The sequence below is a fragment of the Geotrypetes seraphini genome, chromosome 8 (genome assembly GCF_902459505.1).
Source record: "Geotrypetes seraphini chromosome 8, aGeoSer1.1, whole genome shotgun sequence".
Lineage (NCBI taxonomy): Eukaryota > Metazoa > Chordata > Amphibia > Gymnophiona > Dermophiidae > Geotrypetes > Geotrypetes seraphini.
In genome coordinates this window covers 16,754,770-16,782,507 of record NC_047091.1, presented here as the reverse complement: position 1 = coordinate 16,782,507, position 27,738 = coordinate 16,754,770, and the positions used below count along the sequence as shown (strand labels likewise).

Sequence of the window (27,738 nt, the reverse complement as noted above, 5' to 3'; positions counted from 1 at the left end):
AGCCATCCTTTGGAAGGTTGGTTGGCTGGCTGGTTGGCTATTATTATTTATTTCTTAGGGTTTATTTACTACCTTTTTGAAGAAATTCACCCAAGGTGGTGTACAGCAAGAATAATCTGAACTAGAGAATGACACGATGACAAAATTTATCACCATTCCCGACCCCGCGGATAACCACGGGAAACAATCTCCATGTCATTCTTTAAGAAGAGATGGAAGAATCAGAGTATGAATGGGCAAGCCTTGCATTGAAGAATGCTAGTGTAGAAGGACTGAGGTTGAGATAGATACTAGAGAATGAGTCTCTGGTATTCAGAGCAGGTATTATGATGTCATAATGCCTCATTCTATCAATGCCTAAGAGCCAACCTCATCAGTGATGTCACAATAGCTTCATTATCCTACTTGGCTCACATAAGAATCAGAGTCTGAATGGGCACAGCCACTGACCCTCAAGCCTTGCATGGGAGAATGCTGATGTAGAAGAACTGAGGTTGAGACAGACACTGGAGAATTGTTTCCTGCGGTCACCTTTGGGGATGGGGATGGAAATGGTGATGAATTTTGTCACATGTCATTCTCTAATCTGAACAAAGGCAATAGACAATTACAACAATGAAAATGTTCAAATAATGGTACTTAGTATGGCATAGTATGCTACTTACAATGTCAATATGACACACATTACTAGCTAAGGTGGGGGGAGACCTGGGGAGTGCAGTTTGCATGTCATCAAGTAAAACACTATGTGAAATCCCTTGACAGAGCACAATTGAGTTTGCACTTGGGGGCCAGGCTGTGGGAGTTGTTTGCTCGAGAGGAGGGGACGTCTCTTATGGTCTCTAGCATTTATGCTAGTTTGCAAGATTTACAACCTGCCAGGAACTACCAGAGCATCAAGGGTAAATGCAAAAAGGAATTGCAGATTAATCTGGGACATTGGGATGTAGCCCGTACTTTGAGGGCGATGCCTGGGGTGACCCCATGTGCTTGGTTGCGGGAAACGTATTATAACCTTACGTGCTTATTACACTCGTACACAGATGTTTTATAGTGGAGGTCTTCCTACACCACTATGCCATAAATGTGGGACGGGGGGGTCATACTTTGGGACATGCTTTTTGGTTCTGCCCCTTATTCAGCGCTTCTGGAGGCGTATAATCTCTTATATGTCAGGGTTAATTGGGAGAGTCTTACGCAGTTCCCCGGACCACTTTGACTTGGATTTGCCAGAGGCTTTTGGCCATTTACCTAGGGGGCATCGAGCTTTGTGTAGGAAGATGAGTTTACTGGCCAGGGAATGTATTCTTCAGTGCTGGACGGTACCGGACCCTCTGGCATACTGGCATTGGCGGAACCAATTGCATCGGTCATTTGGGAGGTGCGAGATGCCGGAGGGTCCAGAAAACGAAAGATGTTGTTTTTGAATATATGGGAGCCTTATCTGCAAGTCTTACATCCTAAGGATTTAAGATGGGTGTCCTAATTTGTTAGTTAGTTGGGTTGGGAGAGTAATGGTGAGTACTGGTGGGGCGGGGTGGAGAGTATCATAGGGGGGAGGAGGGGAAATGGGGTGTATTGAAGGTTCTGGCAATTAGTCAAAGATAGGATAAGTGGTTAAGGTGGGGGGAAGGGGTGGTGTGACATTTTTGGGGTTCATAAGAGTACAGGGCTTTGGAGTACCTTTCCACCCTCATTAATCTCACTTGCCCTATGTAGAGAAGGAAGGGGAGGGAGTTTGGTCGATGTTACTCTTTTATTGTATATGCTTGTTCTATTATTGTATATGATGCATTATTATTATGATGCACCTTTGGGGTGCGCTGGTGTTGTATTTGCTGTGTTTGCATCACTATAAATTGTTTGAACCTAATAGCAGAGACATAGAAACAAAGCTGGGGCAGTCTCCATCGAGGGCTATACACTTAGTCCAGTGGTTTTCCACTTTTTTTCGTTCCGTCAGGAAAGTATGTAACAAAAAAAGTAGAAAATCGCTGGACTAAGTGTATAGCCCTCAATGGAAATTGCCCCAACTTTATTGGCTGAGCTAAGAACTTTTCAGCGGCTCCTCATAGAAACATGATGGCAGAGAAAGGCCAAATGGCCCATCCAGTCTGCCCATCTACAGTATCCACTATCTCCTCCTCTCCCGATTGGCTAAGCCTCTTTACACCTGCATTGTGATGTCATAGAGCTTTATGGTTATAGAAACACAGAAACATGATGGCAGATAAAGGCCAAATGACCCATCTAGTCCGCCCATTTGCAGCATCCACTATCTCCTCCTCCCCCTGAAGGATCCTGTGAGAAACGAAAATACTAATATTTTCTAATAGTGTTAATTATTGCAGAATAACACAGAGGAGGTGAACATTAAATTGTATAACACTTGCATATAATCAGGTATGGTCAAATAACTACAGAGAAACTATAAAGATATTACTTATATATATTATTCTAATTCTAATAAGGCAGGGGTCACTAAAGACGTAATATTATAAAGAAAATATTAATAAAGTGGTAATGGAAAACTAAATGAAATACTGGTATAATTCCAGAAGGAGTTTGTCTAACATTGTGCAGTAAGAAGTATTGCTGACTCAAAAGATTGGGGGGGGGGGGCGCATTCCTGGGACACTGAATACAATGCCTACAGTCAACATTGTATCGAGATTCAGTATCAGCAGAATTTACCATAAGGACTATTGTTTAAAAAGATGGTCTAAGCATGTCATGTGAGGGGTGAGTATGTGAAAGGAGGGAACAGTGCCCAAATATGGGCAGCCTTAAATATGGCCAGGGTCTGAAGAATAAGGGGTGGAGAGATAGGAAGTAGGTGGGAAGGATTTGAGCTTGAGTTCTCGAGCAAGGTCTTGGGCATCATCATTGATTCCACATTATCCTTCAATGACCACCTCCAATCCTTGGTAAAAAAATGCTTTTTCAGCCTTCACATGCTGAGGAAAGTTAGATCCTGCTTCCATCAAAAACATTTTACCCTCCTTGTCCAATCCATCATCCTCTCCAGATTGGACTATTGCAACTCTATCTACTTAAGCCTAACTAAGAAAAACCTCCACAAACTCCAACGGATTCAGAATGCCGCGGCTAAGCTCATCTTCGATAAAAGTAAATTTGACCATGTCTCCCCGCTCCTGGCCAAGCTCCACTGGCTTCCGATAATCACCAGGGTCCACTATAAATGCGCCTGTTTAACTTTCAAAATCCTATATGGTATCCTCCCTCCCTTTATCCCTCTTTCTTGGAATTCCTCAAACCCTAATACCACCAGATCCTCCCACAAATTAAAACTATCCTTCCCCTCGCTAAAAGGCATTTCCCACATAGGAAAACTAGGGACCTCCCTCCACTTCAAAATCACTGAGCTCTGGAACAACCTTACCTCCCCTCTTCGGAACTTGAGCTCTCTCCAAGTTTTCCACAAACATCTGAAAACCTGGCTTTTCTCAAAAAAATGTAAGTCTCCCTTCAACTTAGGAATGAAGGAAACTCTTATATCTTGGCATCCCAAGTCCTCTAAATTTTCTTCACACTTCTACCTCTAACCCTCTGTTGTAGTTCCTTCCTATTTCTCCTACTGTAAACCACGTCGAGCTCTACGAACGTGGAGATGATGCGGTATACAAACCTAAGGATTAGATTAGATTAGATTAGTTTGTGAGCTGTACTGCTCTACCCAATGAGGGACTAATTAAAGATCGTACAGACTATCTAATCAATGAATGTACTATGCCAGGTGTGTCCTTCTTGCCAATTTCTGTGCATAGAGGGCACCCATTTTGGACCCAAAATGTAAATAAATTATATTGCTTACTTTACTCAAAGTCTCTCAGAGTCTTACTCATCTTGTGGGCAGTGCCTTTTCTCATAATCCCTCATGCCTTTCTCACACTTTCTTATTTTATTTGTTTATTTAAAAAAATGTATATTCCGCTCTATCAACACTTCTTGAATTCTGCCTGTCCCTGTAGCAAGAGTTAGATGGGTTGGCAACAGTGTTTGTAAAACACCAAAGTGAGGGTTGCAAACTTTTTTTAAATTTAATCTGTTACATAGAAGCACAGAACATTCTGGCCAATAAAGCTTAGCTTTCCAATTCCTCCCAGTCTCTCAGAGATCCCCTGTGCCTGCCCCATTCTTTCTTCAATTTGGATACAGTTCTTGTTTCCACTACTTCTATTCGCTGTTTTCTATTAAAAACCACCATGAATATGGTGAAACCGCAAATAACATGGTGGGAGAGGCAAAACACGGTGAATAAAGTGCTGGGAATCGGCGATTTTCTCTGTAAACGCTTGGAATCAGTGATTTCTCTATGCAAGCTGATGCAATTGGGAGAGGGGGAGGGGGAGGAACCTGCAAGCTAAAAACCGTGAATAATCAAAACCGTGAATATGGAGGGAGAAGTGTATACAGTATATCATGGAATTATTCACATGTCTCTTTCTCTCTCCCTTTCAATACAATTGAGGATGCTCTTTTTTTTTTTTGGGGGGGGAGAGGGGCATGTTGGTTCTTTCTGCCTATGCTCTCTCTGCCCTGATCTCTGGTGCTTTAGATCATTAAGTCTGTCCCCAAATGCTGTGGCAAAGACCAATGACCATTTTAATAGCTGCTTTCTTGACTGATTCTATTCCTTTTAAAGATGTGCTCTCCAGACCAGCACACAGCATCCTCAGTGAGGTTCTCAGTATGTAGCCCCTGACCATCCATGTTATTTCACAGGATCTGTAGAAGCCAGGGTTCAGAAAATAAAATGCATTAAACTATTTTACAAAAAAGAAAAACTGGACAATAAAGGCGAGACTGTTTCTTTGATTAATATCGCGCTGTATAACTACAGTAGTTTTCAAGTGCTGTGCTTTTCTCCCTTCCAGTCATGTTATTGGATTTTATTTCTGGAGTTTTTTTTGTTTTCTGTTTTTATTTTTTGTACTTTAAAAAAAAATATTTATTAATTTTCACATAGTAACAGTGCATTGCAAAAATTTTAAACATAAACGCATTTCAGATTATCCAAATAAAAATCACAGAAATGAACAGGCTAGTCTGCACCTGTCATTCATCAAACAGGACACCAGGTGGCACTATACCTGAGGTATCAGAACTGATACACATAAATACATGCACAGATCACACACTATGGTCATCACAGCTTCCTTTTTATGTAACATTAGCCAGCTCTACACATAATGACATACACATGAGTCCTGCTTATTTTTTTTTCAGTATCTCTGGAAGTGAAGAGGACCACTGCAGCAAGGAGAAGGATACTGGGCTTACATTAAACATACTGGATATGGTACATGTGCTTTCATACGATGAATGTAGCTCTATCTACCTGCCCAGTGACCCTGTTCCTGCTTAGGAGACTGTAGTCTAGTTCTGCACTTCTGATCAACCCTATCTCAATGCATTCTGGTACCCGGAGCATTAATTTCAAACGAGAATGTGAAGGGTACCTGGCAAGGGGTTGTCATTTTCAAAACCAGAACGGTCCTGAAGTCTCCCTCTAAGAACTGGGTCACTGACACCTTGCAAGTTTCAAGTTTCTTGTTTGATATACCGCTATAGTAACAAAACGGTTTACAATACAGACAACTTTAAAACAAACAAAAATAATTAAAAACAAGGGAAAGGACATACAGTGGTGCCTCACACAACGAACTTAATTCGTTCCAGGAGCAAGTTTGTTATGCGAAAAGTTCGTTATGTGAAACGCGTTAAGCGCAGTGACTAACGACTGCCTGCAGTGCCTGCGCGGAAGGATGCAATACATCGGCAGCGATCGTGGAAGCTCGGGCGACTTCGTTGTGTGAAACGAAGTTCGTTGTATGAATCATGACATGAAGTTCGTTGTGTGCAGCGTTCGCTGTGCGAGGCGTTCTTTATGCGAGGCACCACTGTATGTATATATGCAAATTTGAATTGCCAAGACGCGGCACAAGAGGAAAAAAGGGGAGGGTTTACAATTTATAAAAGAAAAAAAATTGAAAAGGTAATGGGAAGAGCGATATGGAGAAGGGGAGGGCTTAGGTGATCCAGGCCCTGTTTTCCAAAGATACGCTAAGCGTTTTAACGCACGTTTAGCGTGAGCTACATCAACGCGTGCGCTAACCGCTAACACGTCCGTAGGATAACACGCACGTGTTAGCGTTTAGAGCGTGTATTGCGTGCGCTACTATTTAGCGTGTGTTAAAAAGAATAGCGCACCTTTGTAAAAGAGGGGGGGGGGGTGAATCTCAAAAGCATCCTTCTGAACTGCTAGTGAGGGTTTTGCCACAGAAATCTCTCCAAAGGATTGGAAGTCTAAACCCACTGATAATTGCGGTAGCCATGCAGGATTTTTTATTCTTGCCTCTTTCTGTAACAAATAGCTTTTGAAGGAAACACCTTCTCCTTCAGGTAAGTCTCTTTTCAGTCTGTAAACTTACCACCATGTACATTTTAGGCTGTCACCAGCAAAGCCGGAACCAGGACTTGCCTTTATCGGTGGACTTTGTCAGGCGCTATCAGTTTGCTTTAGTTGCTCTTATCAAGGGAGGCTCAACCCAGCCCAGATTAACAAGAGTAATAGGGACTAGTGAAGGCAACCTGACACAGAGCAGGCATTATATGAGGAGACAGACACACTCGGAGCAATCTAGAATTGCAATTAGGCAGTTAATTACTCTTCTTCTCCACACGCATTCACAGCCTCGACCCTCATCCTTCCAGTCGTGGTGCATGGGCTTGTCATGCCACCGGGGCTTGCACGCATCTGAGAAGCTGAAAGCTATGCCGTCGGCAGTTTCACTACCAGCAGGGCCTCCCAAGGCGGACAGGTTTCGGCGGAGATAGGGTTACCGCACGTTCGGATTTCCCTGGGCGGCTTTTCAAAACACTGCCCTTTGTCCAGGTTTTGAAAATCCTGGATGTCGGGACGTCCTCCGCAAGCAAGGGGCTGCAACGCGGCGACATCATCGCGTCGCATGCACCGATGCTGTCCCAACACACGAACAGGTTAAGGGGGGGCAGGCAGGGCAGAACTGGGCAGGTCTAGGGGCATGGCCATGGGTCCGGAATTTACTATAGTAAAATCTGGCAACCCTATCCCGGAGGCTTTACCCCAGCACCCAGCACTCACCGCAGCAGCTTGTCCCCCCCATGGCCAGCAGGAAAGAGGGCGATTAATAGCACTGTTTCCTCTTCTGCATAGGGTCAATCGTATGGTATGAGCAGCAAGATTCCTTAACTTTCTGACTCACACTGCAATAATACTAATAATAATAATAATAATAACAGTTTATACACCACAATACCATTAAGTTCTATGCGGTTTACAATAGATTAAGCGAGGTACAAATTAATTGAATTTAAGAGGGGAGAAGAGGAGAGTTAATAGGACCGGAAATGCGTTGTTGAGGAGAAAGAGATTAATAGGACAGAGGAATCACTATGGAGGAGAAAGAAGATGAGTGGGTCGGTTGTCTAGATACTTTAGGAACAGTTGAGTTTAATGACCCCCACACAGCTAAGAAAGCTGGCACACCATTAAGGGCCCTCCTCTTGCCAGCAACGGGGGATGACCAGCCAATGGGATTGTTGGACTAAGGCTAGGGTTGCCAGATTTTACCATGAATGTAGTGGTTAGAGTGACTTATGGGCCTGGGTCCCCCTCTCTATGGTTCACTAGCTCACCCCCCAGACTACTTAAGACACCTCTACTAGGCTTTGCTATGCCAGGTGCTGATGTTCTGGAGGCAGGTATGTACTTTTATATTCTGATTTCTATGGTGGGGAGGGGTCCGTGATCACTGGGGGAGTGCGTGGGGGTCTGTACTTTGTGTCTACAGTGGTTATCTGGTCACTTTGGATAGCTTCTGGGCACTTAGACCTGTTTTTACATCGCCTATGTCACAATGTATAAGTTCCGTCTAGGAAGTCTCGTTGAACTTTCGGTTATCACTGCAGGACTAAGTCTAGGTCGGCCCACATCCCGCCTACCTCCTGCCCTAACCCCTTTTCGCTCTGGGCGTACAGCGACACTGAAAAGGCCTAAGCTGTTTTTAGATACATCTAAAACCCGTTTCGATTATCGGCACTTGGACGATCTGTCTTTTAGGCCAGGGATCTCAAAGTCCCTCCTTGAGGGCCGCAATCCAGTCAGGTTTTCAGAATTTCCCCAATGAATATTCATTGGGGAAATCCTGAAAACCCGACTGGATTGCGGCCCTCAAGGAGGGACTTTGAGACCCCTGTTTTAGGTCGTCCAAGTACCGATTTAGGCAGGATTTTAGACGTATTTCCGTTTTGATTATGAACCCCATAGGGCCCTATTTTCAGCCCAATGTGCTGACTACCATAGCTGGAACTTAACTCATATATTCAAAACAGAGCCCAATCTAGTCACTAGCACTGGATTTTCAGGTCTAGCCTGACTGCTGGTAGTTATCCAGGAGCCAGACAATAATCAGACCAGTACCCAGATAACTACCTGGATAAAGCTAGGGCAGCCTTTATGCTGTCGTAGCTTGGCGTAACAGTTCAACACCATCGAACGTGTCATAACTGCCGTAACAGTTAATGGGATGGAAATTACCAGTGTCCAGGTAACTCCCAGCTCTGCCCAAGCTTCACACCCTCGGAACGCCCCAGTACCAACCGCGTTCGCAGCTCACAGCTCAAATCCCACACGTTAGTCTCAGCCATAAGGCCAAGATGTTCCCTGATGTGTCTGAGAGCTTAATTAAGATGGAAAAATGCCTCTGCCTGTATTGCTTGTTCAATCCCTGTGACCTCAGCTCGGTTTTAGGTGCACAGCAGTGAAGACTGTGGCTGTGTAAAGGAATAAACCTGTCAGGGTGTATTCTATCGTTCTGACTTGATCCTTGGTGACTTTTACAAGAAACTACAGCCACCCACACAATAGCTGGCTCCATAAAATACCCTTTCAGGTACCTCCTGCCATAACGAGGAAATGCAATAGGTAGGATGGAAGGTGACCGCGGCAACCAATCAAATTGCAATCCCGGACAAAGTCCAAAACCTTATCCTTTGCGGAAAACTAGCCCCACTCTCCTGCCTCCCGAATATTGCTCAGCTTTGTAAATAATTTATAAGCCTCTCCCTACCAATGTATGCAAACACCCACCCACAAAGGTATCTGAATCTGAGAAAGCGTGGGGCCAGCACAGCGGAACTCGAGAGGGAGGGAGGGCCTGGAGAGAGAGCCGAGAGGATGGGCAGACTGGTTGGGCCGATGGCCTTTTTCTGCCGCCATTTTCTACGTTGCTAGGCACAGAGACGGTGAGGAAGAAAACCATACACAGACAACACGCTGAGAGAGAGAGAAAAAAAAAAGACAGACACAGTGAACGCATGCGCTGAAAAACACAATCTCAATTAACATGTACTGAGAGACAGACATGCAAGCCATCATCTAGCATGCTATATAATGAAAACCCATTCAGTGCACTCACCTCAGTGACTTCAAATCCGCGCTTTCTGTTAAAACAAAGACAAAAGGTCAAGTATGAGCGTGCACTCTGAACTAGGGAAAGGAGATGGGATTTGATATGCCATTTTTCAGTAGTACAATCAAAGTGGTTTACATATTATCAGGGTCATCATTGGGGGGAGGGGAAGAGGGGCAAACAGGGCAACTACCCTGGGCCCAGTAGCGTAGCGAGGGTGAGAGGCACCCGGGGAGGTGAGGCCCGCCTCCCCCCAACTCCACACACTCCTTTCCCGCCACATCTCCTGCCACTTCCCTTCCCCCGTACCTCTGTAACGTTCCTGGAGCAAGCAGCAACCCCCAAGCTGCTGTCGCACCAGTGTCGGGACTTCCTCTGATATCACTTCCTAGGCATGGGTCAGAGGAAGAGCCGATGATGGCGCAAGCAGGTTGGGGGTTGTTGCTCGTGCCAGGAACGTTACAGAGGTACGGGGGAAGGGAAGGGGCATGCACATGCAGTAGTGTGGGGGGGGGGGGGCGTGGAGGACAGGTACCTGCACCCTCATCAAGGCGGCACCCAGGGCAGACGGTACACCATGAAAAGTGCAGAGGACAATGGCGTGCTGACATTTGAGGGCAGGAGAAATGTGCCCCGCCGCTTCCACTGCTTTGAGACCTTCCATTTTACGCTGTGAGGGTGTGTGTGTGTGGGAACCCCCAACTACACTTAGAACTGCCCGCGCTCCCATTGAAGGTTATGGTGGGGGAACCCCCCCCACACACACCCTTAGTGCACAAAAGGGAAGGACTCAAAGCAGTGGTGAGCATTTGTCCTGCATTCAAATGTTGGCGTGGGATTGTCTTCCGAGGTTTTGACGCGTCACCAGTGCAGACGGACCCCCAGCTCTCCCCTTACTATGCCACTGCCTGGGCCTCACAGGAAGCCCTCATGGCCCGGGATGCCCTTTCCTTCTCCCATAAGCAGAACCAGGAAGTTGTGTCAGAGGGGGGCAGACCGTGGCAGGGGTACAGCACCAAGGAATCCTTGAGCAGTGCTAGAAAATCACTGCCATGCTGGCAACCTCTTTGCATTTTAAAAGGAGAAGAGGGAGGGTCTTCGGAACAGGGTGGGGGAGAAGGGAAGGACACCCTGGAGCAGCTGATTTTTAAATAAAAGGAGGGATGCTGGATGGGATGGCATGTGGTGGATCTGGGAGGGAGGGTTTGGGAGAGGAAGGAAGGGAGAGAGAGATGCTGGGTGGCATTTGGTAGGTTTGAAAACCAGGGGAGGGAGCAGGGAAGAGAGGAATTGGTAGGATTACCAAATGCCTCCAGAAAAAGGAGGACAAATTGAGACATCCGGGTTTTACTTCAATTGAAAGCAATGGAAGTAAAGAGGATAGACTGAAATACCTAGGTTTTACGTCCATTACTTTCAATAGAAGTAAAACCCGAATGTCGTCCTCCTTTTTCTGGAGCCATATGGTAACCAGTATGTCTAACACCAGCCCTGCATATTTTGGAGGGTTATGTGACTCACTCAAAGTCACAAGGAGCTATAGTGGGAATCAAACCCAGTTTTCCCAGCCTCAGCCTCTATATAACTAATTCTTTGTGGTTTAGACCTTGTAAAGTTGTTTATTTTCCAGTTAATTAAGGACTCTTTAAGAGAACAAGAAATCAATGTTTATCTCTGTTTTCATGCTACAGGTACTATTAATGGGGACCTTTCATGATGGAATCAAATATTTACTTTTTCAGGGCCCCTTTATTAAAGTACAGTGTTCCCCTGCGAATTTGCAAATCGCGGACTCACTCATTCGCGGTCTGCTCTGACCGCCTCTTCCTGTAGTAAAGTCGGGCTACGCCAATCAGGAGCTGCGTGTCAAAGCAGCTCCTGATTGGCGTAGCCCGACTTTACTACAGGAAGAGGCGGTCGGAGCAGACTGCGAGTGATTTTCTTCACCTGCCGGCGCTCCAGCTACCCTCTCCTGCCTTTTGACAGGCGAAAAAACCGAATTTCGGGGGAGTACTGTAGTGTAGGCTGTTCATGAGCTCTAAAACAAGGTGCAACAGGTAACACACAAATGATAATAATAAACTTTATTTTTGTATACCACCACATCAGTAAGTTCTAGGCGGTTCATATCCAGAAGAACTGAACAATCAGTGAATCATATAGATACATATAAATCATATAAATATCATATACATATCAAATACATGTCATAAAAGCGGCACTAACAATCAAGATATGAATTTGTCAAACATAGGTTTTCAATAAATTTCTAAAAGAATAATAAGATTGGGTTTGAGGAATTAGAGCGCTCCATCAGGGGTTCATTTTATTGGCCTGGAATGCAAATGTTTGTTCTAGGAATCTCTTGCAACGACAAGATTTGGGTGAAGGAAACACATGTGTTCTTGTTCGTTTGATGAAATTAAAAATGAGAGGCAAGAAACTGGGGCTAAACCAAATAATACTCTTAAACAAATACAAACAAATTTGAACAGAACTCTTTGCCACAAACGGATGACTGGTTTGCTGTATTTGTATATTCATGTCATCTTCTACCCGATGTACTACCCGAAGTATCAAAGTTAGAATAGGGTGTAGGAATGTCCCACAATAAACACACACGCATACGTGGCAGGAGGGAGAGGAAATGAGAAACAGGGCCTCAGAACCAAACCCAGGCCTAGATCCACACACAGGCCTCGATCCGCACACAGGGCCTAGGTCGGTGTGCCGACCTGGCCTGCGCTCAGAACCGCCTGCGTGCGGACCCCGTCAGTGTTCTGATGCCCTGGATCAGAACTTATCAGATCTCCATCCCTACAATAGGGGAACACACCAGTAGAATTCGATTGGGAGTTAAAGAAGCCCCCTTGGTCTCCCATTGGTTAGAAAAACATCACAATTTGGTAGACTTACAATACTCTATTTTAGACACAGTTTCAGTGACCAGAGGCGGAGATGTAGCTCACATTTTATGGAAGAAAGAACAGAAATGGATTTATACTCTTAACACGCTACACCCGCATGGTCTTAACAATGAGATCGAGTGGTTGGCGTTTCTTTAATTAATTCTTTATTTTTCACCCCTTTAGCCTGGAACAAACATTATAAAGCAGGAGTTTCAACATACTGTTTTAAGATTGACAGCTCTGCTTCGGAGACACCCCTTATACTGACGTCATTACAATGTCGCGTCATGACGTCATGATATATTTTTTTGAAAAAGCACGTTAGTAGACCGCGTTTGTCTGGCGGTTGGAACATTCAGAATTGACTTTATTAACTTCCCAACAGCGGTATGTATTCTTATCGAGTGTTTTGCGTAATCCACTCATGGTTAGCCGAGTGAATGATTATAAGGTAGGAGCTCTTGTGTGAGTATTAGAATTTTTCACTCACACTTGACATGTAAAATTTGTTTTTAAGTTTTGTTTTTTTTAAAGTTTATTAGGATTTTATATACCGCCTATCAAGGTTTTCTAAGCGGTTTTACAATCAGGTACTCAAGCATTTTCCCTATCTGTCCTGGTGGGCTCACAATCTATCTAACGTACCTGGGGCTGTGGAGGATTAAGTGACTTGCCCAGGGTCACAAGGAGCAGTGCGGGGTTTGAACCCACAATCCCAGGGTGCTGAGGCTGTAGCTTCAACCACTGCGCCACACTCTCCTTTATTTATAGATGTGATTGCATGTCATGAAGTTACACAATATCACAATGAACAGCACTCAGGAACTCTTTTGAACACGCACCATTCGGGTCTCCTGAAGCAGGGATCGAAACAGGGCCACATTGGGACCCCATAAACCCTGTTTACAAGCTAAGTGAAAGCATTATTACCCTAGAAGTGCAGTGACATTTGCATGATTGATATAAGACGAGAGAGAAGATATTATTGTTATTTTTTGAACAATTGAAAGACTTTAATATCAAACTAAGCTATTTATTAGTCTTCGAGTGGGTGATCAAAAATTTTTATGAATTTGCAATGACTGGAAGGTGAACTCTTATCATAGGGAGGTTTTTCAGCCTTCCCTTCAGAGCATTTTATATATATATTTTTTGATCACCCTCTTTAGGCAAGCTATTTTAGAGGTCAGGGGTTTTCTTTTTTTTTTTTAAGTTCAATAATTTTTATTAAGTTTTAAGAAAAAATCAAAAGTACAAAAATGGCAAAAACAAACCAAATGTAAATCCAAATACAAGCCCAAGTACAAGACACAGCCAAGACATCTAAGTGTCATCATCAAGCATAACATCAGGTCAAGTACATTGCATAATGAGGAAATCGACAGTATGGAAAGAACAGTGAATCTGAAGTATATGTAAATAAATAAGAGAGATAAAGGAAAAGAAAAGAAAAAGGGTGAGAAGAAGAGAAAGAAGAAGAAAACAAAGAAGAAGAAGACAGGAGTGTCTATGAGGTCGAACGAACATAGGAATCCAAAAATTTCCAAGGTGAATTGCATGGTAACAAGTTCATGGAAAGTCGGGCTATGTTTCTCTTTTCATACGCATATGATTCGAATTTATGGTACATGCTTAAAGAGTTCCACCAGAAGGAGTAATCTAATAGCGAAGAGGTCTTCCAATTTTTTAAGATGTGCATAAGGGCTGTCACAAACATAGTATCGATAAGTTTAGGAGGACAGTTTGAAAGAGCAAAACAGGGATGTTGAGATCGAAGAATTATAATATCCAAAGAGATTTCAGTTGAGCAGCCAGTAATGTGTTTAATGGTATCCCAAATGCGAATCCAAAAAGAATGAACTGGAGAACAGTGGAAAAGCATATGGTCCAGAGTTCCTGATTCTTTTGCACAGTTCCAACATATCGAGTCTTGTTTAAGGTCAGGGGTTTTCTAATTATGTTGCAACCTCTTTCTGACCTTGATTTCATACCTAGTATCCCTGAATTCACTAAAGGTATTTTTATGACTGGCATACGCTAATTGGCACCATAGGTAGCAGAACTAGATAGGGCATGGGCGTGGAGATTGCACTGCAGTTAGTGTGTACCATATTTGTGAAGACAAAAAAAAAAAAAAAAGAGGATGCATGGCCACGCCCCTATCCACATCCCCCAGCCTACCCCTAGCTTTGCCCCTCCCTTAGGCAGTTGCCTGCTGCGTGCAGTCAGGGCTGTAGCGAGCTATAATTGCACCCCCAATCCTTTCTTGCACTGCCCCCACCCTCTTCCCTATGATATGTCAGACCTTCAATTGTGAGTTTTGAACTTTATTCAAAGTTCAAAATACAAACCCCGAAACTGCATCTCAATGGCCATGAATTTGGGCTTGGAGGATGAGATGTACGGCGTCAGCATCTATGAGACAAACTTGGTTTTTTTTTTGTCTTCCTTCCTAATGTACTTCCCTTGAATTATTGAATTTAACAATGAATGTAACCATTAAATAACTTCCCTTTTGTTTTATTGTTATACGTAGAAATATCTCACCTAAATGTATTGATATCTGTTTAAATAAGTTTACTTTTCTTACCCAAATTATTGTACGTCTAAATGATATGTTACCTAAATTTTAGAACAATTTGTACATCGCCTAGAATTTTGAATAGACGATAAATCAAACTATTTAATAAACTTGGAAACTTGTTACATAGAGCATTTTGGACCCCAGTTCGTTTACAGAAATTAAATAGCTCTAAGTCTAATAGATGCTGGGACATTAGATCATTTACTATTCTATTGTCCATTGATACTTCGCTTTTGGAAATCCATTTGGGGGTCAAATGAACAATTTACTGGAAAATCTGGTGGCATTATCGTATGATACTGTGTTTTTTGGTACATCAATGAAAGCTAAGAGCCAAATATCTTCTAATAATAATAAACTTTTGCTCATCATGACAGGGGTTGCCATACAGCAAATTATGAAAAATTGGGATCGGCTGAATTATAATTTTTGATGAAATTCATTATGCCACATCTTTAAAATGGAGCAGGTAATAGCCATACAACAGGGGCATTTTAAGAAATTTAGGGATGTTTGGGAGCCATTAACAAAATATTGTACAGAATGAATATTATTTTTCCCTTTGTTCATACACGTCCAGGGTGGGAATACTTTATGTTTTCTTATGCTTAAGAACAATTGTTGGGTATAAGGGTGGGGGGAGGGATATTTGATTTGAATTAGAATTTGATGGAGCCATCCACGCAATGTGCGGCGGAGGCGAAAAGGGCGAACAGAAACTAGGAATGATAAAGAAGGGGTTCACGAACAGATCGGAGAAGGTTATCATGCCGCTGTACCAAGCCATGGTGCGCCCTCACCTAGAGTACTGTGTCCAGCACTGGTCGCCATACATGAAGAAGGACATGGTACTACTCGAAAGGGTCCGGAGAAGAGCAACTAAGATGGTTAAGGGGCTGGAGGAGTTGCCGTACAGTGAAAGATTTGAGAAACTGGGCCTTTTCTCCCTCGAACAGAGAAGATTGAGAGGGGACATGATTGAAACATTCAAGGTAGACTTAGTAGATAAGGACAGGTTGTTCACCCTCTCCAAGGTAGGGAGAACGAGAGGGCACTCTCTAAAGTTGAAAGGGGATAGATTCCGTACAAACGTAAGGAAGTTCTTCTTCACCCAGAGAGTGGTAGAAAACTGGAACGCTCTTCCGGAGTCTGTCATAGGGGAAAACACCCTCCAGGGATTCAAGACAAAGTTAGACAAGTTCCTGCTGAACCGGAACGCACGCAGGTAAGGCTAGTCTCAGTTAGGGCGCTGGTGTTTGACCAGAGGGCCGCTGCATGAGAGGACTGCTGGGCACGATGGACCACTGGTCTTACCCAGTAGCGGCAATTGTATCTTATGTTGCACTTATTGAAAGTTTTAAAAATGAATAAAGAATTTAAAAAAAAAAAAAAATTAAAAATACAACAAATTTTTAGATTAAATCAGGTTGGGCAGACTAGATGGACCGTTCGGGTCTTTATCTGCCGTCATCTACTATGTTACTATGTTACAATCCTTTTACCTACTTTTCTAATCATGTTGGTCTCAGTCTCTGCTTTCTGCTTCCCTCTGTCTTCTCTTAACTCTTGTACCAGAATTTTGTGCTTATTTGTCATTTTTCTCTCCTCTACTACATCCACCTATAACATTGGGTTTTTTACTCTGTGTTCTTCAGTTTATTTTTCTCCCTCTCTTCATTCTATAGTCTTCAATTTCCCTCTTTTTACTGTCTACCTACTGCTTTCCATCTCTTGTCTCTCACACCACACTTCTCAGTTCCCTTCCTCTTATTCCCCCAGTCTTTCACTAACTCTACCCTCTATCCCCTTCCATCCAGCATGTCTTCTTTCTCTTCCCCCATGCCCTCATCACCTCACTACTCTCAGGTTTTCTGCTCTGCCATCTTTCTCTCCTTCAGTCTGCCCAGAATTCAACTGCATGACTCATATTCCACGAGAGCCGCTATACTCACATTACCCCTCTCCTAAAGTTGCTTCTTCATTGGCTTCCCATCTGTTTCTGAATACAATTCAAACTCCTCTTACTGACTTGCAAATTTATTCACTCAACTGCCCCTTACTATCTCTCTTCACTTATTTCCCCCTATGTTCCCCCCTGTGAGCTCTGCACAGCTGATAAGTCCCTCCTATCTATGCCCTTTTCCTCCTCTGCCAATTCCAGACTCTGTCCCTTCTATCTTGCTGTGCCATATACCTGGAACAAACGGCCCGAATCCCTATGGCATGCTCTGCCACTGGCAGTGTTCAAGTCCAAATTAAAAGTTCACCTCTTCGAGAGGGCTTTCAACTCCTAACTCCTCTCAACTTGGGTTCTGCATCCACAACACAACACCCCCCCCCTCACTCCCTCCAGCCCACGAAGCAGCAACGGCACCAATCTTGACCAGACAACCCTCTTCTGTCTCTCCATATAGCCCCTGAAGCAGAAGGCAGTCAGCAGAGGCAGCGCTGTAAACAGGCTGCTCACGGCCAGCACCAGCAGGTCCTTTCCTCTGCTGCATCACTTTCGACATGGCAGAGGAAAGGCCCTGCCGGGGCCTATTTACAGCGTTGCTTCTGCTGACCAGCTGCCACTGCTGCTTTGGGTAAGTGAAGGGGGGGTCCAAGAGGCCAGATCCGTGTGGAGGTAGGGAGGTGCAAAGTGTGTGGAGGTGAGGGTCTAGTAGGTCCAGCAGGGTCAGGAGCAGGGGGAGGGAGATGGATGGATGCTGGACCCGTAAGTGAAGGGGAGAGAAGGAAAGGGTGACAAAACAAAACTACTTTTAGAGTAACTCAGCAACCAGAAAGCATGAATTTCCCGGTTCAGGGAAAAAAAATTTTGAATCGATTCCATTTGGCCTATTGAATTAACTTTTCAATTTGCTTTTCCTGCCCAGCCAGGCAATTTTTTTAAAAAGCCTGGCGGGTTTATTTTTGTATCCTTTTCACTCACCTCACCCCCGTTTGCCCTCTCCAACCCAACACCAGTGCTGTGGAGTAAACAAAACAAAAAAGGCTTTTCCTCTCTTGATTAGGTCCTAGCTCACACTCACTAACACCAGCTCTACACATTTCAAATTTGACATATTGTAATCACAAAATAGAAAATTAAATTATTTTTTCTATCTTTTGTTGTCTGTATGTTTTATTTTCCATCATGTTGATTTCAGTTTCTTTTTTCTGCTTTCCTGTCATCTGCTAATTCTCCTTCAAGAGGTTGCTATCCATTTGTCTTTTCTACTCTCTCCTGTCTATTCCCTCACTATACTTGCCTCAGACATTTTGATCATTACTTTTTAGCTCTTTTCTGCCTCTTTTCTACCCTTCTCTTTTCCACTTTTCAGTTACTTATCAAATTTCCATCTTCTCTCCCATTCCCCATCTCATTCCTTCCTCAGCCCTCCATTCCCTTTCATCTTCAATGTACCTCCATTATCATATTTCTACCCTTTGTTACATCTATCCTCTTATCAATTTCCTTGCCAACCTCTTCTCCCCCTCGGGGTTCTACCATTCTCAGTATCTTCCTTCTTCCACCCTTATAGTCCAGCAACCCATCCCCACCCTCGTAGCCTGACATCTCCTATCTCTTCCCTGCTGCACTCTCCCACTCTGTCCATTCTGCTCCTGGATCCATCTCCCTCCTTCTCCCCTTCCACCTCCTGTGTATCTCTCTCTCCTTCTCATTTACCCCCATGTCCAACCCCTCTCTCTCTCTCCCTTCTTTGTGCCCTATGTCAAATCTCACTATCCCCCTCTATGCACCTTCTCTCCCTGATACCTTTAGCAGTGGGAGAGAAGAGTTTGTATGCATGACTGCTTCCACAACCCATCAATCTTGAAAAATTTAAGGACAAAGAGTCTATATATAATTTTAAATATTATACAAGTACATTTGAATTGGACTCTAAAACAAAACGGAAGCTAATGTAGGATTTTTAGCAAACGTGTCACATGATTGAATTTTGATTTCCCCAAAATCATCCTTGCAGCTGGGCAGGATGAACCATTAGTCTGACCCAGCAGCGGCAATTCTTATGTTCTTATCAAAACATTTTATGGCATATCTTGCAGAAAAATGTAGAGTCAGAAAGTAATGTTTCAATAATAGGCATCGGAACAGGGAGGGGGTGTCCCACAGGGACCATGGCCTCCCCCCATAATTGGTGGTCATAGGTCAGAGAAGTCAGTTATGACTCTCCAGACTCCCCCTCCTACCTCCTCCCTGGCCTCTGTTATTTTAAATCTTCGGGCAGCCGGCAGCGGCTAAGAGGTGAGCCTGCAGCCATTGGCTTGTCCCAGATGTCTTTATTCTGCAGCATCCTGCCTTCACGGGAAAAGGAAGTTGCTGCAGAATAAAGACTTCTGGGGCAGGCCAACGGTAACAGGCTCACCTCATAGCTGCTGCAGGCTGCTCAAAGATTTAAAATTACAGCAGCCGGGGAGGAGGTAGGTGGGGGAGTCAGGAGCAGGGGAGAGAGGTTGTGCTACAGGATCCTGCTGGGGGGCTAGGGATTGGGAAGAACATATGCTGCATGGGCTGGGGAGAAAGTGGGGACAGATGCTGCACGGGCTGGGAGGAGATTGGGATGGCAGGGAAGGACAGATGCTGCACGAGCTGAATCTTGAGGCACATTTCTATCTTTTCCATTCAGAAATCCTACCCATTACATAAACACACTCATTACAGCAGTTCAGCACTAAGCTGGGGACGGAGATGAATCTTTGTTCCTGCGTCACTCTCTAGTTGGAAGGAGCTTCTGTGTACCAGATGATCTGAGCAAAACTTTCCAAATCATCAAGGTTTACAATGGTGCCAAATGCCAGTTAAGGGTATATGAAAGGCCAAAGAGCTATTAAGTGGAAAACATAGTGAAAGCCTTCCCTCTCATTCATCTCGGATCCCCAGCTTAGTGCTGAACTGCTGTAATGAGTGTGTTTATGTAATGGAAAAAACATGCCTCAATATTCAGGGATTAACTAAGGACAGTAATTTCCCTCCTGCAGCCAGTTCGTACTAGAAAATAAAAAGCAAAACAAAGTAACATTTCAGCCTCTTTCAGTGAAATAATGCCTGATAATAAACTTTATAAAGGTTAATTGAAAATGATAAGAATAGCAATACTGGAGAGGGGTTAGTAGGAGGGAATGACAGATTATAAAATTATAGTGTGTGTATATGAAGAATGAATGGAAGAAATGGCATAATAATTAGTGCTATTATTATGGGGGTGGGGTCAGAGGTGGAGCTTGGGCGGCTCTAGGGCAAAGATTTCGCCTCCCTCCCCCCCCAGCAAAAAAGCGTTCCGCTGCCCATAGTTTCAATTAAGCAGATGTTTGAAATTCGCTCCTTTTGCACAAAGGCATGCCTTCAGCCTTGGCCGCCATTGATCTATGGACTTGTCAATGACGCTCTGCTTCAACTCTGCCCAGAGATGAAGCGCTGTTTAAGGTCTTTGGGACGTCAGATATCACTGTCTGGTAGGCGTGTTCCTCTATCAGCCCCCAGATCCGGTAGTCAACTGGGTTTAGGTCTGGTGAATTTGTTGCCGTATACCTTTTGTATGGATTAGCTAAGGTTGACCACGTGTCCTCCTATCTGATTTCTTTGTACCGGCTACAACTGAATATCGAGCAAGATTTAAATTACTTTTGCTTGTCTACTTCAGCTTACAACAGGCACCAGAATATTTGTGGACTTGTTTGAAAGTCTCCACGCCTTCATGGACACGGCGCTCTGCTACCCAAATGGGCTTGTTGTACCTTCTTGCCAACAACTGCACTTAAGAGTCAATAAGGAAGGGTTCCTTCTCGTGTGCAGGTCCCTTAGAATGGCATAGACTCCCTGGCCCGAATTCTCTAAACCAGTGTTCTTCAACCTTTTGACACCTATGGAACGGCGGAAATAAAATAATTATTTTGTGGACTGGCATTGGTCCGCGGACCGGCGATTGAAGAACACTGGGCTAAGTCGTGGGCCAGACTCCGCCCATCTCCGCCCCAGACCCCTCCCTCATAATAGTACTAATTATAACACCATTTTTTCCATTCATTTTTCATATACACACACACACACACAATATAATCTTATTAACAACACATAATGGTTAACCACAAAATTAAACTACACAAAGCACATACAATGGGGGATTAAGTGACTTGCCCAGAGTCACAAGGAGCAGCATGGGTTTGAACCCCAAACCTCCAGCTGCTGAGGCTGTAGCTTTAACCACTGCCAGGCAAATAACTGGCAGGAAAATTGTATGTGTATGCTTCTCAACATTCATTCCTATCAGAACACAGATAACCCCTATGCAAATTTGGGACCAAAAACTACAAGTACTGATATATACAAACAAACCCTAAGATTCAAGACTCTGCATGCAGTACACCCCCCAGAGAAATAGAAACAAATGCATTTCTTCTTGAACAGTGCAAAATACAGACACAGCAGAAGTAGATTCTCAAAATTAACACAATCCACTCACTAAATTCAAAATTAAAATCATTCCCCCTACCTTTGTTGTCTCTCTTCCTCCATGCTGTGCCTTACCTTCTGGTCTGCTCCCACCTGCCCCCAGTGTTAATTTCTGGCTGGCTCCCTGTTCCTCACTGCTGCAGTGTACAAAGCCGTGGGTAGCAGCTCCTCCCATGCTGGAAGCCTTCCCTCTGACATTGCGACGTCAGAGAAGCGGCTTCCGGTTCAGGTGTATGACATGCGTAGGGCTTTGTGCAATGCGGCAGTGAGGAAGAGGAAGCCAGCCCGAAGACAACGCCACATCGATCATACTGCGGACTGGCGGCTGAAGAATACTATCTTGGGCCCGATGCACGGGTCGGCCCTGCGGACCGGCAAGAAATCTCTGCGGACTGACACCGGTCCGCGAACCGGCAGTTGAAGAACACAGCTCTATACTGTGCCGTAAGTTAGTTGGTGGTAGGCAGTGGTGTAGCGAGAGGCGCCTGGGGCGGTGATGCTCCTTCCCTGCCCCTTCCTGCCACGCCCCTTCCCTCCCCGTACCTCTAACGTTCCCGGCGTGATCAACAACCCCAACTTCCTGCTCGCGCCAGCGTCGGCTCTTCCTCTGATGTCACTTCTTAGGTGCGGGTGTTGGAAATGATGTCAGAGGATGAGCCGACACTAGCGGAAGCAACAGGATGAGGTTGTTGCTTATGTCATGAAAGTTAAAGAGGTACAAGGGACGGGAAGGGGTGCACATGCGTGGTGGTTGGGGGTAGGGAAGGAGCGGTGGGCGGAGAGGATGACGGGTGGCAGTGCCTGGGGTGGACCACCCCACACCCTTATTACATCACTGGTGGTAGGCACCCTACCGCTGCCTAACTTGTTTTAATTTGTTCCTTACCGGCGTGGTAATAGACTGCGTTTAAAACCAATTAAAAAATAATTAAAAAAACAACAACATGTAGGCGCCTGGAGACACCTGCAAGAAAGGACACCATAATCACGTCTACAGAGATGCCTAATTTTGCATTAAGGTTAAAGTAGGCATCGTTTATGCCGGAAATAAACTTAGGCGCCATTAGGCATCGCTGTAGACGTGATTCTCATCAGAGGTGGGGGCTGGAAACGTAGGCCTATAAAATCCCGGCCTACATTTCCGGTGCCTACCTTTGAGGCCAGCTGTGATTCTGCAGACGGCGTCATAGTGTGATTAATGCACGGTTGGCGGCTTTTATTTTAGGCGATCGCCAATTATGGTGCAGTTTGCGCAATCTGGCCTCCCCTGTGACCATATGACGTCAGAAGAATTTGTACGTATTTAAGAAACTGTGAAACGAACGTCTGTTTTCACGAGAGCAGCCCGCTGAGGCTTCAGCCTTTGGACCGCTTCATATTTTGCTGGTTTATTGTGTTTTGTCTGTTTTAATTATGTATGTTACTTTTGTTATCCGCCTTGAATAGAAGTGGAAAATAAATTAATACACATACACATGCTGCCTTATAACCTGATATCCCTTCCCTTCTTTTGACGCCACTTTTTCATATGTTTCGTCTTACATGGTCAAGCTTCCACTTATTTGCTGGATCAATTTGCACTCTTTAATCTAGAACGTCCACTGCGGATTACTTCAATGTACAGTGGTGCCTCACACAACGAACTTAATTGGTTCCAGGAGCAAGTTTGTTATGCGAAAAGTTCGTTATGTGAAACGCGTTTTCCCATAACAATACATGTTAAAAAAAATAATTCGTTCTGTAGCATAAAATATGCTAAGATGACATAAAAAAAGATAAATTTTTTGTTATTATTTTTATTTAGATACATCTAAAAACATAATTGTTTTTTAAAACAACACACATTTTTTAAATTTAAAGACAGACTAAGTAGAGTCTAATTTTACAGTGAGAGAGGGCAGAGTCTCAGCGGCAAAAACTGGGACTTAACTGTTCATTTTAATTATTTTTTCTAGCATCGGGGAAGCGGCGAGAGTAGCTCCGCCCCCCCCAACGCATCAGCAGTAGGCGCCGGGCCCCTGTGAGCCGACGGTCCGCCACTGCACAGGGAGCCAGGCGGAGAGAGGGCAGTTAAGCGCAGTGCCTGCGCGGAAGGATGCAGCTCGGGCGACTTCGTTGTGTGAAACGAAGTTCGTTGTAGGAAGCAAGACATGAAGTTCGTTGTGCGCAGCGTTTGCTGTGCGAGGCGTTCGTTATGCGAGGCACCACTGTATGTATTTCGTTCAGTGCGCGGCTGCCTAGGCAAGAAATGTTTACATCGAACGGATTGCATTCCAGGCAGCCAGTCAGCATTCCGAGTTACATATCTTGTTTGCTACCTCAGGCTCCTATCTGCACGGCCGAAAACTATTGAAAACATCTCTGCTTGTAAGATTTTGAGGAAATGAATGATTAAGTCACAAATTTTGCAATTCACTGATTTGTACAGTCTCTCGCTTTGGCAAACTGCATCAATCTGGAAGGTTTTGCGGTCTATAAATGTACAATAATGCAAGTTTACAAGGATTCTTTTATTTCAAATGTGATTTTTAAATGCAATAAGAACATAAGAAGTTGCCCCCGCTGAGTCAGACCAGAGGTCCATCTTGCTCAGCGGTCCGCTCCTGCGGCGGCCCATCAGGCCTAGTGCCTGAACAGTGGTCCCTGATTAATTTTGTAATTTACCTCTAATCCCATCCCTATAATCTACCTCTACTCTTATCTGTACCCCTCAATCCCTTTGTCTTCCAAGTACCTATCCAAAGCTTCTTTGAACCCCTGTAGCGTGCTCCTGTTTATCACATCCTCCGGTAGCGCGTTCCATGTATCCACCACCCTCTGTGTGAAAAAGAACTTCTTGGCGTTTGTTCTAAACCTCTCCCCTTTCAATTTCTCTGAGTGCCCCCTTGTACTTATTGATCCTCTTAATTTGAAAAATCTGTCCCTGTCTGAATAAAATTATTATTATTATTATTATTATTATTATTTTTTCTATGCCCTTCATGATCTTGAAGGTTTCTATCATGTCTCCTCTAAGTCTCCACTTTTCCAATATGTTTTATCGTTTATGGTTTATTTATAATCCGCCTTTTACAAGGCGAAGTACATCAACATCTTAGTTATTTTCAATCATTTAACTTTCAAAATTATTTCTAAAAGACTTTTTCCCCACCCAAATGTTTTTTTCCCATTCCCTCTTTCTCCCTTTTCTCTTAGCAATGTAACTATACCCTTCCATATACCTCTTCCCTCACAATCAAGTTTGTCTCGTTTATGTTTTAATATACACCGTTTGTACTTCTAAATATTGAATATATTAACTCCTCTTTCTTATTTATATTTTTATTATAATGTAAACCGGCCAGATATTTATTTGATGGTCGGTATATTAAAACCTAATAAACTTGAAACTTGAAACATAATAGTACTTTACACTTTAATGTTTTGATTTTTCACATCATATGATTTTCTTGACACCTTTGTATTTTTCATAGACATTTATAGCTGTGTTTATGTAATCCAATAGATGTAACGTCTGTTTATTTAGAGATTGATGAATTTTGTGTTAAATATTATTTAATACACATGTTGGGGGGGGCAATATTTAGCCGGTGGTGCTCAGCATTTTACTGACCACTGCCAGCAATTTGCCTGGTGCAGTGGTTAAAGCTACAGCCTAAGCAGCCGGAGGTTGGGGGTTCAAACTCATGCTGCTCCTTTTGACTCTGGGCAATCCTCCATTGCCCCAGGTATGGTAATTTATGAGCCCACTAGGACAGACAGGGAAAAATGCTTGAGTACCTGAATAAATTCATGTAAACTGTTCTGAGCTCCTCCGGAAGAACAGTATAGAAAATTGAAAAAAATGAATAGTGTGAAGAGTTTCAGCCTCTGATAACCAGAGCTGGTATTGTGACATCATAATGCCTCATTCCACCAATGTCTAAGAGCCAACCTCATCAGTGATGTCACAATGGCCTCATTGTCATATACTTGGCTCACTTTTACTACATTTAGAGTGGCACAGTAGTTAAAGCTACAGCCTGAACACCCTGGGGTTGTGGGTTCAAACCCACACTGCTCCTTGTGACCCTGGGCAAGTCACTTGAGCCCCTCATTGCCCCAGGTACATTAGATAGATTGTGAGCCCATCGGGACAGACAGGGAAAATATGCTTGAGTACCTGAATAAATTCATGTAAAACCATTCTGAGTTCCCCTGGGAGAACGGTATAGAAAATGAAATAAATAAATGTCTGGTCTTTGGCATTGAAATTCCTGGTTTATTGAGCTGACTAAAGCATACCTGGTTAAGTGACCAACTGCATAAAGATAGGACTGACTTTTATGTGGTGACCTTGGCTGGTTTTTATATATTTACTTACTTTAAAACTTTTATTGTAAGCCGCTTAGGTTTACCTTGGTTTTATATTTGCGGTATATTAAATAAATTGAACTTGGTTGAGTGCTGAATATTGGCATTTAACCTGGCAAGTGCTGACTCTGTCCCTGGAACAGCCCTAAAATAAACAATTTTGACATGAGCTCTAACCAGATATTTTCATCAGGCACTTGTGTGGATGGGATCCGACAGAGTTCATGGGGATGGGGACAGTTTGTGGGAATTGGGATAGAGCGGAGATGGGACAGAGCTTGCAGGGTCGGGACGGGAATGGGGACACAGGGATATATTTGTCCCCATCCCCATGAGATCTATCTCCATCCCCATCCCATCCCTGCAAGCTCTGTCCTCGCCCACATAAGCCTTAAACACTTGTGCAGGGCAGGGACAGAACTCGTTGGGGATGGAGATAGATCCCATGGGGCCAAATTTGCCCCCATGTCATTCTCTACATCCATGTGCAGCATTTTTCCTTCTGTTTTCTTCCCTTCCATGTGCATTTACCTCATTCCTTCCTTTCCATCCATGTACAGCATTTGGCCCACCTCTCCCTTCCCTACATGTGCATTTCCTCCATTCACTTCCCTCCCATCCATGTGCAACATTTCCCTCCACTTCCTTCCCTACTCTACAATCTATGTACATTTCCCCCTCACTCCCTTCCCTTGCATCTGTGTATTTCCCTCTCCCTCTTCCCTCCCATCTGTGGATTTCCCGCACTCCATCCATGTACATTTTCATCACTCCCTTCCCTTCATTATATATGCATTTCCCCTCTTCCTTCCATCTATGTGCACTTCTCTCCCTCCCCTCTGTATTTCCCCCATTCCCTCCCCTCCCGATGATGCATTTCCCACACTCCTTTCCCTTCTATTCATATACAGCATTTCCTTCCACTGCCTTCCCTACCATAAATGTATATTCCCCCACTCCCTTCCCTTGCATCTATGTACATTTCCTCCTCTTTTCCCTTCTATCCATGTGCATTTCTCCAGTATAAGTAATTTCCGTCGCTCCCTTCCCTTCATTCAACATGCGTATCCCCCTCTCCCTTCCATTTATGTGCACCCCTCTCCTCTCTCTTCCCTTCCATCCATGTGCATGTATTTCCCCTTTCTTCCCGCCTGTGTCTTCCCTTTCCTTTGCCATGTGCAGCTTCTCCCCTCCCGCTCCTGTAGGTCCAGTCCCTCGCCTCACCTTCCTCTATCCCTCCTCTGGCTCCTACCCTCCCTGCCTTTTTCTACACAGATAAGAACGACAGATATGTAGCACAACAGTGCAAACAGCGGTGAACTATGAAACTCCTGCAAATGTTTTCTGGAAAGGGTTCATAGAGTTAGACATGTAAGCCCTATTGAGCAGGGACTGCTCTTACATGTTTTAAGTACAGCGCTGTACGTAGCAGTAGCTAGACTTGAAGAGAGATGCAAAGACGTTCTTTATAGGTGGTATATATATGACAAGTGAAAATGAACATCAGCGGAAGGGAAAGTGACCCAGTCAGTCATGGGTAGAGACAGAATGAGATAAGAGAGATCAGATCCAGTGACTGCAGTCCGGGACAGCCCTAATCAGACGCGAAAATGGTAATAAAGACTGTGACCTGCAAAGCTCTTCAAAGACGTGGAAGTTGAGTTTTCGTTTCTTCTTGTCACTGAGGCAGTAGCCAATTCTCCTCCTTTTCTTACAGGTGGGCATGGTGCTGGTGTTCGCTGCTGCCGGCTCCTGATAAGGCACGCACCTCTCTGCCAGGATCAGGAAGGGGAAAGCTCCTGGCACCAAGGCTCAGCTCAGATCAGCTGATGGCCATAAATATCGATTGTTCATTTTAATAACTATCTCAGGTAATAACCTGGGCATGATTCATCCGAGGGAGCAAATAGTGCTTTTATTTAAACAGCAGGGTTTACACCTCTCTTCTTCCTAAGTTCT

At 44.1% G+C, this 27,738-nt stretch overlaps 1 protein-coding gene across 1 annotated transcript in view; it reads right to left on the bottom strand.

Moving 5' to 3' along the window:
• The window catches only part of LOC117365641 (inositol-tetrakisphosphate 1-kinase-like), a 41,929-nt gene extending 14,425 nt beyond the window's left edge, over positions 1-27,504 (bottom strand). The window contains exons 1-3 of the mRNA XM_033956247.1: positions 27,404-27,504; positions 25,036-25,041; positions 22,249-22,261 (exon numbers count right to left, since the gene is read on the bottom strand). Coding sequence (XP_033812138.1) covers positions 22,249-22,261; positions 25,036-25,041; positions 27,404-27,504 — 120 coding nt within the window. The remainder of the gene's footprint in view (positions 1-22,248; positions 22,262-25,035; positions 25,042-27,403) is intronic.
• Between the last annotated feature and the right edge of the window lie 234 nt (positions 27,505-27,738).